Below are 16,716 nucleotides of genomic sequence, written 5' to 3' on the forward strand. Positions count from 1 at the left end.
ACTTAAAAAAGTCATATATCATATATTTGCAAACACCGAAAGGAACCAAAAATCAATAACAGTTTTATGCTCATCTACACAAATTAATTTACATACGACCTTTTTGTAATGGCAGTTACGATTAGACACTTATACCGATTATTTGATTTGTTTTTTTGTGAAAGTATTCAGATCAAACGAAATCATACTTTTTATTGTATGATGAAAAAAGAGAACCCCCAAATTATGTTTTTCATATATATATATATATATATATATACAAGGGTGTTAAAATATACTATCTTTTAATTCTCTTTGTATACCACGTTCGCTTGTTTATGAAAGTTGCGTAATAATTACGTGTGATTTTTTTTTTTAAGTAACGCTCACATTTTATAAATAACCACCAAAAGCTAAAAAAGATTAAAGTGAATTTAGATAAAATCTACGTCCTATATCAACAAATCGCGTTATGACTTCGAAATACATGAGACATTAATTTAAGATATTATAAATAAATTATTTAACTTAACATTTGACTGCGACGATACAACGCAATTAATTCATATCATTGGAAAATCTACTCTTACATACATTCAATATGTCCGTTAGCTGGGAGAACTTGTTGTACGCTTCCTGTAGCATGTTTCTGAAATAAAATAACATTTCATTATTAACTAGCTGAGTCATGCTACGTTATTATATTTATTACCACAAGAGGATAAAAGTCAAATAACAATAGACATCCAATTGGCGCGATATCATAAGCCAAGTACTTGAATAATATTTTATGTTCATTATGAACAAGAAGTCAACGTGACAATATGACAGCGATAGATTGCCAGCGTTGTATTGTAAATGAAGATCGGAGGGAATAGTAAGACTGGGGGAGGGCTCACCCGCAGTCGGCGCAGAAGGCGGCGACGTGCGGCGCGGGGAGCGGCGGCGCGGCGGCGGCGAGCGCGCGGCGCGCGCGGGCCAGCGCGGCGTGCAGGCGCCACGCGCACTCGCCCGCCGCGCCGCGCGCCGCCAGCACGCTGCAACACGCACACACGCACACCTCAACCTCGACCTCAACCTCGGTCGCAGCGGAACATTTATACTCGCTACTTTACTTATTTAACAGCTCCCGCTAACATTTGCGAAAATCAATGGATCTGATGATCGATGTAATTATTACTTTTTGTACTTTCAAAAAGCTACTACACAGTGTTTTTTAATTATGCCGTCCGATTTTCGATCGTGGCTTGGTTTCCAGAACTTTCTTAATATTACTTGCATTATATTTGTTTAATTTAAAAGTCATAAAAATAAACAGCTAAGTTCAAATGTCAATTTTTTTACACTTGCTATTTCTTGTTTTCTACACATTATTTATCTAATATTATAAAGGCGAAAGTAGCTCTATCTACCCGTCTCTCTGTTGGTCGTTCACGGAACCTAACCACTGAACCGAAATTATTGAAATTATGTCATATAGCGAGCTTGCTCTCCAAGAAAGAAAATAGGCTACTTTTTTTCCTAATTAAAATAAAAATTCCTGACAACCAAACTCTAAAACGCGAGCGAAGTCGCAGGCGACACCTAACATCTATATACACTAAACAATTACCACTTAATAGCTTGTGTGAGATCGTTAACATGTCCATTGATGAATGTCCACTTGCTAGTTAGAACCGGTAGGGTATCGTTTCCTGGGAGTTTGTCTTCTATACTATGTGGAATGCCTAACGAACTCGCCAACTTAGCACTGCGAACAAAAATATTATTTTTCACTATCCGGAGAGCTGTCCATATTAATTTACAAGTACTTTTTTAAAAAGGTTGAAAAGAAAATTCCAAAATCCAATCCAAAATTAAAATCAAAATATACTTTATTGCTTATCACCTACTTTTTACCTAATTTTTATTAAGAGTATATACATCATTAATAATATGTACAAAATAATTTTGAATAACCCTCCTTTTTATTTTTACGCTTTTTTATTTGAGCTATATTCAAAATTCAAATCTTTAAGTTAGTAAGAATTTTAGAATCTTACAATTTCTAATCTTAGAATTGCAACTATAGCTAACATAATAACTATATTTACACTACAAACTAAGCTCTAGAAATTTCGAATCGTCATGTCTCGGGATAAAATTGAATCTAAAGCTACCACTGGTTCCAAATATAGATCTACTGATAAGTACCAACGAACTCACCGGTTACTCACTTGCCTCATGTTATTCACAATAATATCGATTATTTTCATAGATTTTAGAGATCACATACATTGCAAAAGTTTAAAAAATACAATTAAAAATAATGTTGACTGTGTCAAAAGAAAAATGAATCTTAACGTAAATGTATATCATACTATTGAAAGAACAATTTCCATGAACTTGATCCGCGCACACAAATCGTACGCATCGATATAAATATCAGTCTCACCTATAACTAGACAACACAGTCCAAAGTCCCTCAAACGCATCGACGACACTATCCCTGTCTCTATTCTCCGTCTCGCTCGCACAGTTGCGCAGCAGTCGCTCCACAGTAGTCTTAGCTAGTTCCATATATTCTGGAATGATTTGACATCGCTTCGCCACGTCTAAGCATAATTCCTTGAAGTTTGCCACTTCTGATTGTGTTAAGGTGTTCGGATCTGAAACCGTATTTACATTAAGAATGAGTCTTAAGATTTAATAAGGTTAATTTCATGACGTAAGTCGATCAGATAGGTTAAATGTGATATCTTATTTGAAATAAAACTGAACGACAAAACAGGATTTAAAATAAAAGCAAGCTCTGAAAATCAAGCTATCATTCACGGTAAATAAAAACATACAGGAAATTGCAAATCATTTCTTGGCTTTCCTACTATAATTTCATTCATTCACGAAGGCGCAACCCTCCACGTTAAATAACACGTACACACAACATATACAATACATACACACAGAAAAATAAATATGTAACATAATAAATACGTACGAGAGTACAGACAGAAAAATAAATACAAATTAGTATGTGCGTGAGACTATTAGGCCCGTAACACGAGGCGTATTTTAAGGCGCAAATGACACGCGTATACACGCTTCAAACGAGATTTGAACGCAACCTTGTAACCTCAGCACATGGAGCGATCGGAAAACGTGCGCTGACTGCGCGTATACGCACAGATATATCGATACAGACGAGCTTAAGGCGCTCGTAGCTGCCACGTTTTGATCATAAACTCACCCGGCACGCCCCTCTTCTACCCCTCCTCTGGCCCTTTGTACGGCCATCAAACGAGTTTCGAACGCGCTTCATACGCGCGTTTGTATCGCGTTTTACGTGCGTTCGAATCTACAAAAACGCAAAAATCTACGGCGCAGTGCGTACGTCGTCTGCGCATTTAAAATACGCCATGTGCTAGGGGCCTTGACGTTCTTATGTTAATAGTCATAACAACATTCTCACGCACACTAAGAAATCTTACCCTCAATTCTAATAATAGCCGATAATTTATCGCGTCTTCGTGAGTTAATAAATCTATACATTAACTCTGAACGAATCAATAGTCTCATATTTAACCATCAAATTTTAGCAGTTTTAATTATTTGAATGGCTTTACTAGATTTGATATGTTTATTCGTCGCATTGCTATAGTGCGGCTTCCACTTTCTGATATAAATGACGTGTTTAAAGAGGTCAAATTATGATCACTATTAAAATTAATGCTTTTCGAACATAAATTCGAACATAAGTTCAAAACAGTTTTTAAAGATTAAAACTTAAGACAATAAACAGGCAAAGGTATAAAAAATGAACTTATAATACCCTTCTCGGGGTAAAAATGTTAAACAATTCGGTCCTGATGGGTTGTCGTAATGTACGTCATAAATGAGTCTACGAAAACGCTCAGTATAGACGTACTCCCCCTCCACGCCAAATTAATATCACCGTTTATTAGTCCGAGTGCTTGCTTACAGATGTCTGCGTGAGACAACAACAGCCAAAAAAATATTTGTTAGTTTAATTTTTTTTAAAGGTATTTAATTTAACATGGATGGACGTGGATAACGTGAATCGAATTTGGACTGCATTAGTATAAAATATTTACTCAGTTTATCAATCTTGGTCTAATTTACTGTCGTTACCAACATAGCGACATTTTAATGCATTGCAGGACATTACCCTTCCTCTCTATTGACGCCAAGCTGTTCTTGAGCTCGGTTATGAGCTGCTCTATCCGCGGAAACACCTCGTTGAACACCGCAAACCAATGTTTGAGCAAACATTGCAGCACGTCGGACAACGTCCAGGGCGGCGCTTTGAATAACACGTGTTGCCAGAGATTGTTGTACTTAGCTCGCATTTCGTTCTGAAAATTGTGTTCAGACATAGTTTAGTAACACTGACAATATGATGACAGATGGACTCTTAACAAAGCCCTAACACCAAGTTCTCTGTCTACAATTTCACGAATGGCCTTAGCAGTCAGATGGTCAGGCAGCTTGCCTGACCTGCCTGCCTCCCATTTCTTGGTAACACATTAGCCGTCTCGTCACCAGGCTGATGGATAAGGCATTATCATCTTTCTCTATTTCACTGTTTCACATTAGACTTTTAACAAAAATACCCTAGATTTTTAACAAAACAAGCACATACTTCTAATATATTGGCGAGCAAGTGGTAAATAGTTTGTTGGTAATGTTTGACGCTCTCCAGAAGGTCAGGGTCGTTGTTGGGTTGTGGCTTGTTCTCAACGAGCTCCTTTAACTCATTCACATTAATTCTCTTCACTCCATTTATACTTGCTTTGTTGCAGAGATTTTTGTCATTTGACACGAGAATCTGGAAACAAAAATACATTACAATTCACAATTTTTTTTACTTCTAACCCTCCTAACCTGCGGCTTCTTCACAGACAGAGTTACTTTCGCGTTTGTAATAATAGTATAAATGTGAATGCATTGAACCTACTTCAACTTCCTTAAGTTTATTATTCATCAGCTTTTCATGTATTTCTTAATTTTAAAACAATAAAGTGATTAATAAAATTATATATTAATTAAAGATATAACTCACCACATTCCTGCCTCTCTCAATTTGCTGTAGACTACAATTTAATATCTCGTCGTCCGGCACCTCACAAGGGTAGATGTGGGAATTCGCATCGCGTAACGATTGACCTAAAAATCAACTTGTATTCCAAATTACTATTACTAACAAATTAATAGAACTACTAAAGGAGCCCTGATTATATTTGAAAGGAACAGAAGAACATTTTAGCAATAATTTTTTGATAAATAGTGAAGCCATAGAAATATCTACAATATAAAATTGCCAAAGCATATTAGAATTATTGAACCAATTCAATTTGACAGGGTAATATAGACAAGCATAGTTCTCCTTCTCGCACCACCAGAGCTACAAGCCTTATGTGCCAGTATAATTTTAGTGTATTGTTATTTAGGGATGTCAGTGGAGAAAAATCACATTTTTGATTTAATTAATTAACTAGAGTTTGCTCATTCATAATGAATCTTATCATATAAATTATGGTCCATTTACTAAAGATAATAACACAAAACCTGGAATTACTTTTCATAACAAAATATGTACATAAAAAAGTATTTCGTGACAATCCTCATTTTCAATACCTTGTCGGCTGTCAAGATTTTTAGAGCAACCAGAGTTGACCCTTCACTATTAGTATTTATTATACTATGGTTATGGTTATTTCTATGTCTGACAAAATCAACACATAAAATGAAATGTATTTCATATAAATAGATGTTTTAAACAGACAATGGAAACCATTATCAACCTCATCATCAGTAACATTAGTCTAACATTAGTCTTGAACTATCGGCTTATATGTAATATAGAAAGGTGAACAGGCAAATGGATCACCTAATAGTATGAGGTCACCATTTTTAGCATTAGCAGCCTGTAAATTTCCCACTGCTGGGCTAAAGACCTCCTCTCCCTTTGAGGAGAAGGTTTGGAGCATATTCCACCACGCTGCTCCAATGCGGGTTGGCGGAATACACATGTGGCAGAATTTCGTTGAAAATAGACACATGCAGGTTTCCTCACGATGTTTTCCTTCACCGCCGAGCACGAGATGAATTATAAACACAAATTAAGCACATGAAAGTTCAGTGGTGCCTGCCTGGGTTTGAACCCGAAATCATCGGTTAAAATGTCTCTTGTAATCTTCAAACTGGAATAAAGCAATACTATTTATTGCTTTTTGACGGCTTGCACAATGCCCTAATCCCAAATAAATTATCGTCTATTTGCAATAATAGGATGGTTATCAAATCCAATTTTCGTGAGACTTGTAAACTTGCTGAAATTGAAAGACCATTTGCTGTGAAAGAATTTACTATATTTATGAAGCATACCTTTGATTCGGCTGTTCTCTGGCAATGATTTGTAAAGATAATCCATGGCCGACTTTGCTCGTTTACAGAGAGCTCCATTGCCATTGTTATTGTCTTTGAGCCTGTCTAATTCATTTATAACACGCCATGGAACTAAAAGGGTTGGCTGTTCACTGTAACCTGTAATATGTATAAATATATCTTTAATTTTTTTTTCTATATAATATCTAATAATTTTTTCCATTCAATCATTCTTAATTATGAGCTCGATCAAATTTTAGTAAGGATTCTTATAAAATGAACATAGGTAATTGCCTCCAACGCCCTAATAGGGCCTTCAACCAAACCTTCAACTTTTGATAAAAAATGCTTTTGTTTTTAATGTTAATTTTGTATATCCTTTAGCATTAGTCGTATAGAATAAAAATCATATATTAAAAAACCATTACCTTTTATATGAGAATTTAGGACATTCTTAATAAAGTCAAGTTCATGTATAAATATATTTGTGTCTACGACCAGGACTAAATTGTCCCCACCTCCAATACTGTCCCTCTGGTTTGTAGGAATGATTTGTTTAACCTTTAATTTTAAAAAAAAACATACATTAACAACATACAAACAACAGTAAACAGAGTAGAATTATTTGAATATTTCATATATGTCACCTTCAATTTGTAAATACCTAAAATGTTAGATGTCTAAAGATTGTGAATACTAACATACTGCTAATAGTTGAATGCATTATCTTTTAGGTAGTTTATCTATTGTTTAAGTGAATTTTAGTGATTTGTTTTATGTTTTACTGTAACTTGAATCACCATTCACAATTTTAATACTAACAGTACTTACAATTTTACAGTGATGATATACATATGTAAAATATATTTAGAACAGCTTCTTTAGAATATTGTATATGTATACAAACCTCTTTAGATTCTTCTATTTCCATAGCTTCTGTGCTAGGTTTTGGTTCTGATTCAATACTATTACATAAAAAACTGCTATTCATTTCCTGTTCTGCCTCCAAACTCAAATTAGTTCTCAACATTTCCATTCTTTCTTTAGCTGATGAAAAAGTTTTTACACTATCTTTAGATGTAGAAACTTTGTATGCTAGTTTCGACTTAATAGCTGAGACTAATTTACTTGCTTCAGAAAACTGTGGTGGTGTAGCTGGATGTTTGGAAAATGGGTACTCTGGGGTCTGGCTACAGATTCCTTTCTCTATGTCTGCAAATGTGTCTTTCTGTTTCTCTTTACAACAATATTCTTCAGGTAGTTGAGCTTTCATTGATGATATGATTTTGTTAGCGGCAAAAAATTGTGAAGGAGATGGCATGGACTGTAAACTATCACTGCTGGGAGAATGAGCAGATTTTGAGTCATTCAAATTTGGACTTTTGCGGTCAGCCCTGCAGGTTTTGCTAGGTGTTTCATTTGAACTGGTTTTTGGGCTAATTTTGACTTTTTTGTTGTGAGCATCCAAATCTTCTTCTTCCTTAGCTTCGGAATTAAGTAAAGCTCGTAGCTGCGACAATCTCGAATTAGCCAAATTTTTAACAGGAGAATTTTTGATTGGTGTTTCTGTTCTATTGTTTGAAGTGCTTTTTGAAGGTGTTGTTTTTGGAGTACTTGTAGATTTTGGTGAACTCTCCTTTCGTCTTTTTTGTTGACATTGTAAAGAAGAGTCACTTTTATTAGCTTTATAACTTGCTGCATCAGTTGTATCTAGTAAATTTAATAACTTGATATAAAAAACATAACTATCGTGGGAGTTAATGAAAAATATAATATATTTGCTTACAGCAAAATTATAGTGAAGATAAATTTTAGAAGCTTACTTTGGAGGTAGTAAAGATTTTATTTTTTAAATCTATAATTTGTTACAGAGTATTATGTAATGCTCAGCAATTCACAATTAAGCTTAAAAGAGATTTTTTTGTATATAACCAGGAAAATATTATATACCAAAAAATTTATAATAGGTAATTTACAGACCTTGTTTGGATCGTTTCTTTGAAGCATTTTCTTCATGCCCATCACTTTTCCTCTTTGTACCCTTCTTAGCTAACTCCTCCTTTCTTCTCTTCTCCTGTTTTTTTAATTTCTCTTTCTTACAAGACTTCTTGTCAGACTTATCATCGTCCTTAAAAAACAACATATTGAGGCCTACCGTAATAATAAAACTTCTTACAACTACAATATATTTAATATAATTGCAATTTAAAAATTTAACTGTATCAGTATATAAATCTTACAGTGAATATTCAAAACGTAATAATTTATACTAAACAAAAATTACGAAATTCACCTGTGGTTCCGACCAAGAAGATTTTCCGGTTTTCTTATTAAAATAATATTTCCTTCCCGGAATTGATTTCGATTTACATAAAACCCAGCCATCGGGTAATTTCTGGTCGTCATTTTTATGGGTATTCATAACGAATAACAACAAATATTTAAACAAAAACCATCACACCTAACAAAATCGTTGGATGTGTTGATCTAATTGACAAATAGAAATATATAGTGTTGCTAGAAATTTATTATGTTTATTTATTTATATTTAATTTACACATTACAAAATTACGATGAAACTAAAATAAATAATTTTTCTTATATGTATATCTATAACAGGGTTACGTAAATTGGAAGTATGGATTTAGTGTGCCAAATTATTTAAAAATTTCTTAGTACAAATATTCAAAGCAAACTCGTAACAAAAAGAAAATATCTTCTCATCAATATTATATATATGTATTAGTTTATTGAAACATAAACCTATACACATGTCTATGTGCATGTGGTAGTTTAAATATATGGTATTTAAGTTAGACCTTAAAATTTAAAACCACGAGCGTAGTAGATACAGCTTCATATATTATAATATTCTCGTTAATATTCTATCAAATTATTGCATAATTTACAACAATGTGTCTTTCTAGTACAGCAGAGTCCGCTCATTAAACAACTGTATTTTATTTATTCATCATCATCAATTATTTGTGAAATCTAAGATTTAAGCATTTATATCATAAAAATAATATAAAACTCAATAATGGTAATTCAATTTAACGACTTTTAGTTACGCCAACCAATTTCAAAATGTTATCTTTACAGTTTACATGTTATTATCAACATCAATATCACTGAAGTTAGTCGTCATGACGTGCGAGACTGACGTAAGAAAGACAGTCAGTACTCAGTACTCACTACTCAGTGTCAGTACTCAGTAGTACTAAGGGGTTTTCCAATAGGGACGCTTGAACTTTGACAGCTGATAGCGGCCATGTTGTTTGAGTGACAGCAGTATGTTATATTCATTCCGTCCTCCCAAACCACCATGGCAGGTTACAGTGTCGAGCAGCACGTGCAAATCATAAAATTGTTTTATGAAAATGGGTCTTCAGTTCGAGCAACGTTCCGCGCACTTCGCCCGTTTTACGGTCGCGATGATCGTCCTGCCGAGTCGACTATCCGTCGATTGGTGGACAAATTCGAGTCAACCGGGTCAGTTAACAATCTGCCGGTTCCCGTGCGTCAACGTAACGCGAGATCTGCCGAGAATATCGCTGCTGTGCGCGACAGTGTCCTCGAAAACCCGCGGCAGTCAATTCCGCGTCGCGCACAGGAACTCGGCCTTTCGCAGACGACAACTTGGCGAATTTTGCATTGTGACTTGAGCACTAGGTAGTAGGTAGTAGATACCTAGCTAGTATAAGTGTATTATCTATGTAGGTACCTATAACTCAAGTACTAAGTCGTAACTGTCACCCTTAGTCAACGAAAATTGTCTAATGTCAAAGAAAAGTTAATAAAATCAAATAGGTACCTACTCTATACTTTTTTCACAATTCACTAGCAAGTGAGCAACTAGCAATGAAATCATGAACTATATCATTAGATAATTCGGCTCGATTAAGTAATGACTTTGTAGTATATATCCGCTTAATTTAAAAGCAAATCTAGGGCTATGTTAAAAAAAATTTTTCTCGGTATTAGAACAATAGTTGAACTGATTAAAACTTTATAAATTATCGTTAAGAACTTTACGATATATATATCTTCCTAGCAGCCTAATTTTCTTCTTGGTTTTTCCAGTTTAATAAATATCATTGACACTACATAATATTGTTTATCTTAGAAGTGTATTGTTATACAGGTATGAGTTATACGACGCGATTGGCATTAACCGATCAGCTTTCGTGCTGTATGGTTAAATGCAAAAACAATACAAAAGTTTTTCAAATCAATAAAACAAAAGTGTTTTGATTGGTCTGAGAAAAGTTAATGTACTAATTACATTTAAGTTTTTAGTAACTTAAACAATGGATAACTTCCCAATTTTTCAAAATATTTCTTGGTAAGTTTTAATAGGGTATGAAGTAATAAAAAAAATATTAAAATTATAAATATAAGCAAATATTCCAGATTGTTTGTGTAAAAATTGAAACAAGTTCTTGTAATGTTATGACTCATAATTATGTTGCAATAGTTGCTTTAGCTTTTATACAAAAATGTATTATTGAAATGATACAATACTAATAAGAATATAAAAAAAACTTTAATATTACTTAAAGGGCTTTTTAATAATATAATTGATTAAAAAACACTTATTAAATTAATGTAGGTATTATAAGCATATGATTCATATATAATTATGTAAATGATTTCAGTTATAGGTATTTTATTAAAAAATATATGTTATATATTAATATAAAAGTATTATTTATAGTAAATAGAATAGTATTAAATAATAAGTATTATTCAATAATTATGATATTGTAATTCATTTAACATAAAACAGGTGCAAACATGATTGGAGCCTTCCTAGCATTACTGACCAAAATAAAAAATTACTTCATCATTGTACAACTCTACCACTAATTAAACTCTCAGATGATGTGGACAAAGTCATAGAAAATAGTAAAGCCTTTCCAGTTCGATTCCCGATAGAAACTGTTAGGTTTGTTACTCATTATTAAAATTGAATATTATGTGCCATATGAAATTAACTTCCTTTGTATTTTGTTATTGAGTAAATAAATTAATTCAAACTTTAAAAAAAAAGGAACAATAGAATAAAGATGCTACGTACATACACTAATATTTATAATAAAAATTCAGGTTGGACTATTTAAAAGCTCTTAGACCAATCATAAGGCTGCAAAGGAATATTACGTCAACCTATCCACTTGTACATGAAAGAATTCTGATTCTGATGGCAAAATTTTTGAACCACAAAAGGTAATATTTAAAAACATTTCTATAATATTACTTCTTTATTCTATTTCTAGTAAAGTATATAAAAGTTACAAAATTATCTAAAAATTACAAAATATTTGTCATGATATTTCAGAGAATTTGGATCTGATATTGAAAAGGCTTTTTACGAAGACATGACAGTGCCTGAGCTCATAGACAGGATATTGAAAAAGAGAGCTCTATTTTTTGTTGGACCACATGACAAATATGGACTCCTTAATGGTGAAAAGGGGTAAATACCTAATTAAATGTGTTTTTATTGATAGAATAGAGTTATCAACAGATAGATAATATATAAAATAATAATAGCAATAATTAAATATCTTTTTTTTTTTTTAATATTATCTTATTGATAAACTCCATTAGTCATCAATTGTCGCATAGTTCTTCAAAATAATAATCATAATATACATAAACATGTAAAGATAAAATATGATGATATACTTTCACAAATAAAACCTCATTATTATACTTTTTTTTTAATTAAATTGTAAAAACAAAATTTTAGGTAATTTTATTATTTTTTACTTATTCTTATTTAATTTGATGTATCATTATCAAATACATATCTATAAATGTATTGATTTATGTCTTTTCTATGTGTTACTATTAATTAACAATATCCATAACTACTTCATCATATCAATGAAATTGTTTATTATATCAGAAGAGGTGGCTGGGAAGAAATTGGAACATCAAAGGAAAAACCGCCGCTCGTGCTAGAGAATTGTTTGAGCTATGATGAATTGAAAATTTCCTCCATGGTGTATGTGAGTGGTTACACCGAATGCATCAATAATGGTGCCAGACGTAATAAAGGTGTTTTCAGTAATGATGCTGAAGAAGAAGCTATAATAATAGGTGGGCTAAAGTCCCTTTAAAATATATATTTGTTATTTTCATTGAATAATTTCTTCTTACTTACATTTTGCAAAGTGTTATGTGACGGAATTAGAAGCGTCAATAGCGCAATGATTTAAGGGGTTCACAGGATCGGTCATTAACACTTGGGTTATTGTCATCCCACACCTGACACAAGTTTTAAGCTAAAATGAAGAGGTAAATAGGAATATTAGTAATTTCTTATGACATATAAAATTAAATATTTGATGTCGTAGGTTTGATTGGCCCACGCTTCGTTCGCCCTGGTAAGATGGACTGTGAGGATATCCTCATAACTAAAGATCAGAATTGTCCAGAGAATGGGTACGGGGAAAAAAAAGCGGGAAATGATTTCAAAAAATTTAAAGCAGACCCAACTTCACAATCAATCCAAACTGCCAAGCGGAATTTAAGAGAGATGTGGGCAGAATTCTATGAGGTATGTGTCATTTATGGTACATATTTCAATAGAAACTTTTTATCTAAACCCAATAAAAAAAGTCATGCTTACTAAACGCATAAATAAAAGTATATTTTTGGTTACGCTCTTACGTCTTAAATGCTCAATTTAATATCAAGTTTGCTTGTTATCAGAACAATAAAGGACAGCATAGTGTAACAAATAACAATCAATTTTTAGTTGACATGTTGTCATAAATGTAACTTTCCGTGCATACACGGTATACACACACACACACACACACACGCGCACAAACACACATATTATGATATATGAGTACGTATATGTACTTAATTGTTTTTAATTATATATTGTAAGTCATAAACGATGTATTTATCTTGCTAATATTATAATTACGAAAGTTTGAATGGATGTTAGTTTTTTACTCAATCACACCAGAACGGCTGAACAGATCCGAATGAAATTTGGCATTAGGGATAGATGGATTAACTAGGCATGGATATCCGATATTTGTGACATCGGTTGTGACTAAATACCGATGGACACGGATTTTTGGACTAAATATCGATGTTGACATCCGATTTCAGATGTCGACTGTCTTTGTTTAACTTTACATTTGTACAATGAATGTAATATTGAAAACGGCTTAACATTCGCTTCATCTCTTTCTCACAGATGGGTAACTGTAAAGTTAAAGAGAGATTGGGCGAATATTTCATGAGTTTAATGTTATCGTACTTTGAATGCTTTGACGTACCTACCAGAACATCATAGATTTTAAGATGCGGTCAAAACGGTTACTCGTCAAAATCAAATCGTTTTGATTTTAGAAATGATTCGATATATCAAACATGCTTAGGAATAGGACATAGGTTTATTTCACCCTCACACGCAGGCGTATCGCGGGTGTAAACAATTTTTTTATAATAATACACATATCCTCAGACATCCACGCCTGTATACAGCGAAAGTTTCTTTAACGAAATTAAAAATAAAACCAGTCAAGATACAGACAGATACCAACACGTTGTGAAAGGAAAAAAAGTAAATGGTATATTCGACAATGAAGTTTATTACAAGAGGATCCGTGTGCTCGCCGAAGTGACTCTCATCGAGGCGGAGTTCAGAGCTAAGGAGAGCGGGAAGAATGCGTTTGTGAATGTCATTGGATGCGGTAAATATATATTTTAAAGACTTTCACTTGGTGGTAGGGCCTCGAGCTATTATCCATGTTTTGAGTTCAAGAGTCATAAGCCAAAACAGAAATCATATAGAATAACTATATAATAATAATAAAAAAATATATTTCCAGGGCTCGGTATATGGATGATATCAAAACATCAAAATGATGCTTACATTCTGACATTCTTGGAGAGAATGAGTACCTTTCTTAAGAAAGACATGTTGAATCATGTCACGGATGTCAACTTTGGTTATATCAAATGCAGTCGTGATATTGAAGGTGATTGAATTAATCATTATTATAATTAGATATATTTATTAATTACTGTAATTTTCACATGTGTGGTCGATTTACCAATTAGATTAAATATATATTAGATTAAATATATATTATATTTAAATATCAGCTCGCTGTTCACGCACACCATCTTCACTGCGCGCCCATTTTTATATATCCCTTATTTTCCCGCGCTTTCGCGATGTGTCACTAGATGATAGATGCATAAATACACAGATAATATATTTTCATATAAAATATAAACCTAATACTAATTAGTATGATGATCTGTGTATACTACAAATCTTAACAAATTAAAAAATATAAATAAAATACATATAATTAACGTACTCTAATGATTCTTATAACCAAATGTTAAAATGTCAAATTAATTTTCAGCTTTATTTAAAGACAAAAGCGAGAAAGCTGTGAAAAAACTGTTTCTGAAGAGTAAAACGCATCCAAAAGGTAAGATACTTTTATATATTCCAATCATTCAATTTATATATTAAATTTGTGCAGACAAATGATCGATTCGAAATTCGATAAAACGAAAGTTGAATATTCCGAAATGCCTTCTAACAGGCATCACAAAATTTGTTATTAAAACTAAGTAATTGAAACGAACATGTTAATGCAAGCGTAGTTGTTCACGTCCAGGCGGTATCAGCGCGCAGCTGGAGAACCGCGAGCCGTCGTCGCGCCTGCCGCCCGCGCACGCCGGCAAGCTGCTCGTGCTCACGTACCCGTGGGACAGCAACGCGCAGCCGGGGAACGAGTTCTGGTCATTATGTTCTGTGTTACGCCCAAGCTGCAGCGACACGTGCACGCCTTGATGCGATGTCATTGGCCGTGAGCTTGAGTAGTCTATGATATTCATTATGGTTTTCGAAAAATGGCATTAGATGGTAGACGAAGCTGCTACCGGAACATTGGAAGTAGAATTAAAGTTGATATAATTCGTTAAGTGGAATAGCAATATGTTTCATCAAAAACTATAGGTAGTGCACAATATAGCCGAGTGATAAATAACGTAAATCTAAAGTAATCTTCTACAATTCGAATAGACAATATAAAAAAGTATATAGTACACAGTATGTTTACTAAATTATACTTTTTCAGTTCTTTATTTCTTGTATACATACAACTAGAGATATTTAATTTAAATTATATATATTTATTTCTCATTCAGGTATGGCAAGCTACATACATCGGGCGACCCGGCGGCTGCGTGTTCCACACAAGTGTCGGAGCTGCACAACGCGCACGTCAACCCCGCCGTGAGTGCGCCCAATACGCGCGTCGTGGACAGCCGCGGTCTCAAGACGCTCTCCGATTACTGTCTCGCTCTAACTACCTAGGTCAGAGCAAGACAAACATACCACAACAGACCTATCTCTATGCTTCACTGTGGCAATAGTTACTAATAGTTGTAATTTACGGTGTTTTGTTTCTAAATATATTATAAAGCTTCAGAAGCTGTTTAAAATTAGAAAGTACATATTTCGAAACAACTTGTGATAGTGTTATGTCACTCTAAAAATATGTTTTTAGTGAAATACAACTATAGTTGATTTTTAGTTCAGTAACAATGTAATGATATTAAAAACAATAGTGTTAACGCGTCATGTCCGTCCTACGCCGATCTATCCTTGGGTTACATCCATCCATTTTTATAAAGGGAATATATTTATAAAAGTAATATAATAGATCAGAGATCAGATGTTATTGTAAAAGTGCTCATATTCGCAACATATGACAAATATTATATATGTATATTACATTTTTAAATTAACTACAAAATTTATATATTAATAAGATTTGAGAATTATTATTATTTGTAATTTTTGTGGCAACTTTGCAATCCTTATGACAGAAAATTATAATAATAAATATAAACTATAAATAATGGCATATATTTTAAATAGTGAAATAGTACATATTATATCAATGTTGGAGATTATTCAATATCACGGCATTATAGTTAAAAGAAAGAGAAAACATAAATAAACAACTATGACATTGTATGACATGACATAAGAGTTTAATTAGTGAGGTAAAAGTAATGAATTAATTACTTGTTGGTAACTGTTCTTCAAATTGTTTCATTTTCATTGTTGTAGTGATAAATTTTGATATTTCACACAATTATAAACGTAATTAAACACTTGAGACAAGTTTAAACAACAGTTTTTTTTTTTTCTATAATGTAGAAGAGCATGACATTCTTGTACATTATTAGCATGTAAAAAGCTATAATTTATATTTGTCGGTTCCAGTATACATTATTTTTATGGCACTTTTTTTGCGTATAGTATTTTATACATCATAATAAAGGACATTA

At 33.0% G+C, this 16,716-nt stretch overlaps 2 protein-coding genes across 3 annotated transcripts; one reads left to right on the forward strand and one right to left on the reverse strand.

Annotated features, from left to right (window-relative positions):
• Nucleotides 1–874: 874 nt before the first annotated feature.
• Nucleotides 875–8,849, reverse strand: LOC113395976 (transcriptional protein SWT1). The gene is made up of 11 exons (XM_064215999.1): nucleotides 8,657–8,849; nucleotides 8,344–8,491; nucleotides 7,271–8,073; nucleotides 6,792–6,924; nucleotides 6,364–6,522; nucleotides 5,039–5,142; nucleotides 4,619–4,804; nucleotides 4,145–4,331; nucleotides 2,414–2,627; nucleotides 1,592–1,729; nucleotides 875–1,016 (listed from the first exon to the last, which is right to left on the reverse strand). Exons 1-11 carry the CDS (start codon nucleotides 8,783–8,785, stop codon nucleotides 875–877), a joined length of 2,343 nt encoding a protein of 780 aa, XP_064072069.1. The 5' UTR covers nucleotides 8,786–8,849.
• Nucleotides 8,850–9,674: 825 nt separating this feature from the next.
• LOC113395948 (uncharacterized) lies at nucleotides 9,675–15,802 on the forward strand. Of its 2 annotated transcripts, none has more exons than XM_064216065.1 (11): nucleotides 9,675–9,855; nucleotides 11,153–11,311; nucleotides 11,473–11,592; nucleotides 11,705–11,842; nucleotides 12,278–12,471; nucleotides 12,729–12,931; nucleotides 13,859–14,087; nucleotides 14,226–14,375; nucleotides 14,772–14,840; nucleotides 15,033–15,156; nucleotides 15,565–15,802. In XM_064216065.1, exons 1-11 carry the CDS (start codon nucleotides 9,689–9,691, stop codon nucleotides 15,731–15,733), a joined length of 1,722 nt encoding a protein of 573 aa, XP_064072135.1. In that variant the 5' UTR covers nucleotides 9,675–9,688; the 3' UTR covers nucleotides 15,734–15,802. The 2 variants fall into 2 exon arrangements, with proteins under 2 accessions (XP_064072135.1, XP_064072136.1); XM_064216066.1 differs by lacking the exon at nucleotides 9,675–9,855 and adding an exon at nucleotides 10,538–10,708.
• Nucleotides 15,803–16,716: the final 914 nt, after the last annotated feature.

The sequence above is a fragment of the Vanessa tameamea genome, chromosome 10, assembly GCF_037043105.1.
Source record: "Vanessa tameamea isolate UH-Manoa-2023 chromosome 10, ilVanTame1 primary haplotype, whole genome shotgun sequence".
Taxonomy (NCBI): Eukaryota; Metazoa; Arthropoda; class Insecta; order Lepidoptera; family Nymphalidae; genus Vanessa; species Vanessa tameamea.

What these genes read in the sequence shown, in the direction of transcription:
- LOC113395976 (XM_064215999.1), bottom strand. Translation starts at nt 8,785, where the DNA reads ATGAATACCCATAAAAATGACGACCAGAAATTACCCGATGGCTGGGTT. An exon ending in CTTCTTGGTCGGAACCACAG is followed by an intron (nt 8,492 to 8,656) that starts GTGAATTTCGTA and finishes TTGTTTTTTAAG; the next exon opens with GACGATGATAAGTCTGACAA. An exon ending in CCTAAATTCTCATATAAAAG is followed by an intron (nt 6,523 to 6,791) that starts GTAATGGTTTTT and finishes TACATATTACAG; the next exon opens with GTTACAGTGAACAGCCAACC.
- LOC113395948 (XM_064216065.1), top strand. Translation starts at nt 9,689, where the DNA reads ATGGCAGGTTACAGTGTCGAGCAGCACGTGCAAATCATAAAATTGTTT. An exon ending in TGTGAATGTCATTGGATGCG is followed by an intron (nt 14,088 to 14,225) that starts GTAAATATATAT and finishes ATATATTTCCAG; the next exon opens with GGCTCGGTATATGGATGATA. An exon ending in ATGCAGTCGTGATATTGAAG is followed by an intron (nt 14,376 to 14,771) that starts GTGATTGAATTA and finishes ATTAATTTTCAG; the next exon opens with CTTTATTTAAAGACAAAAGC.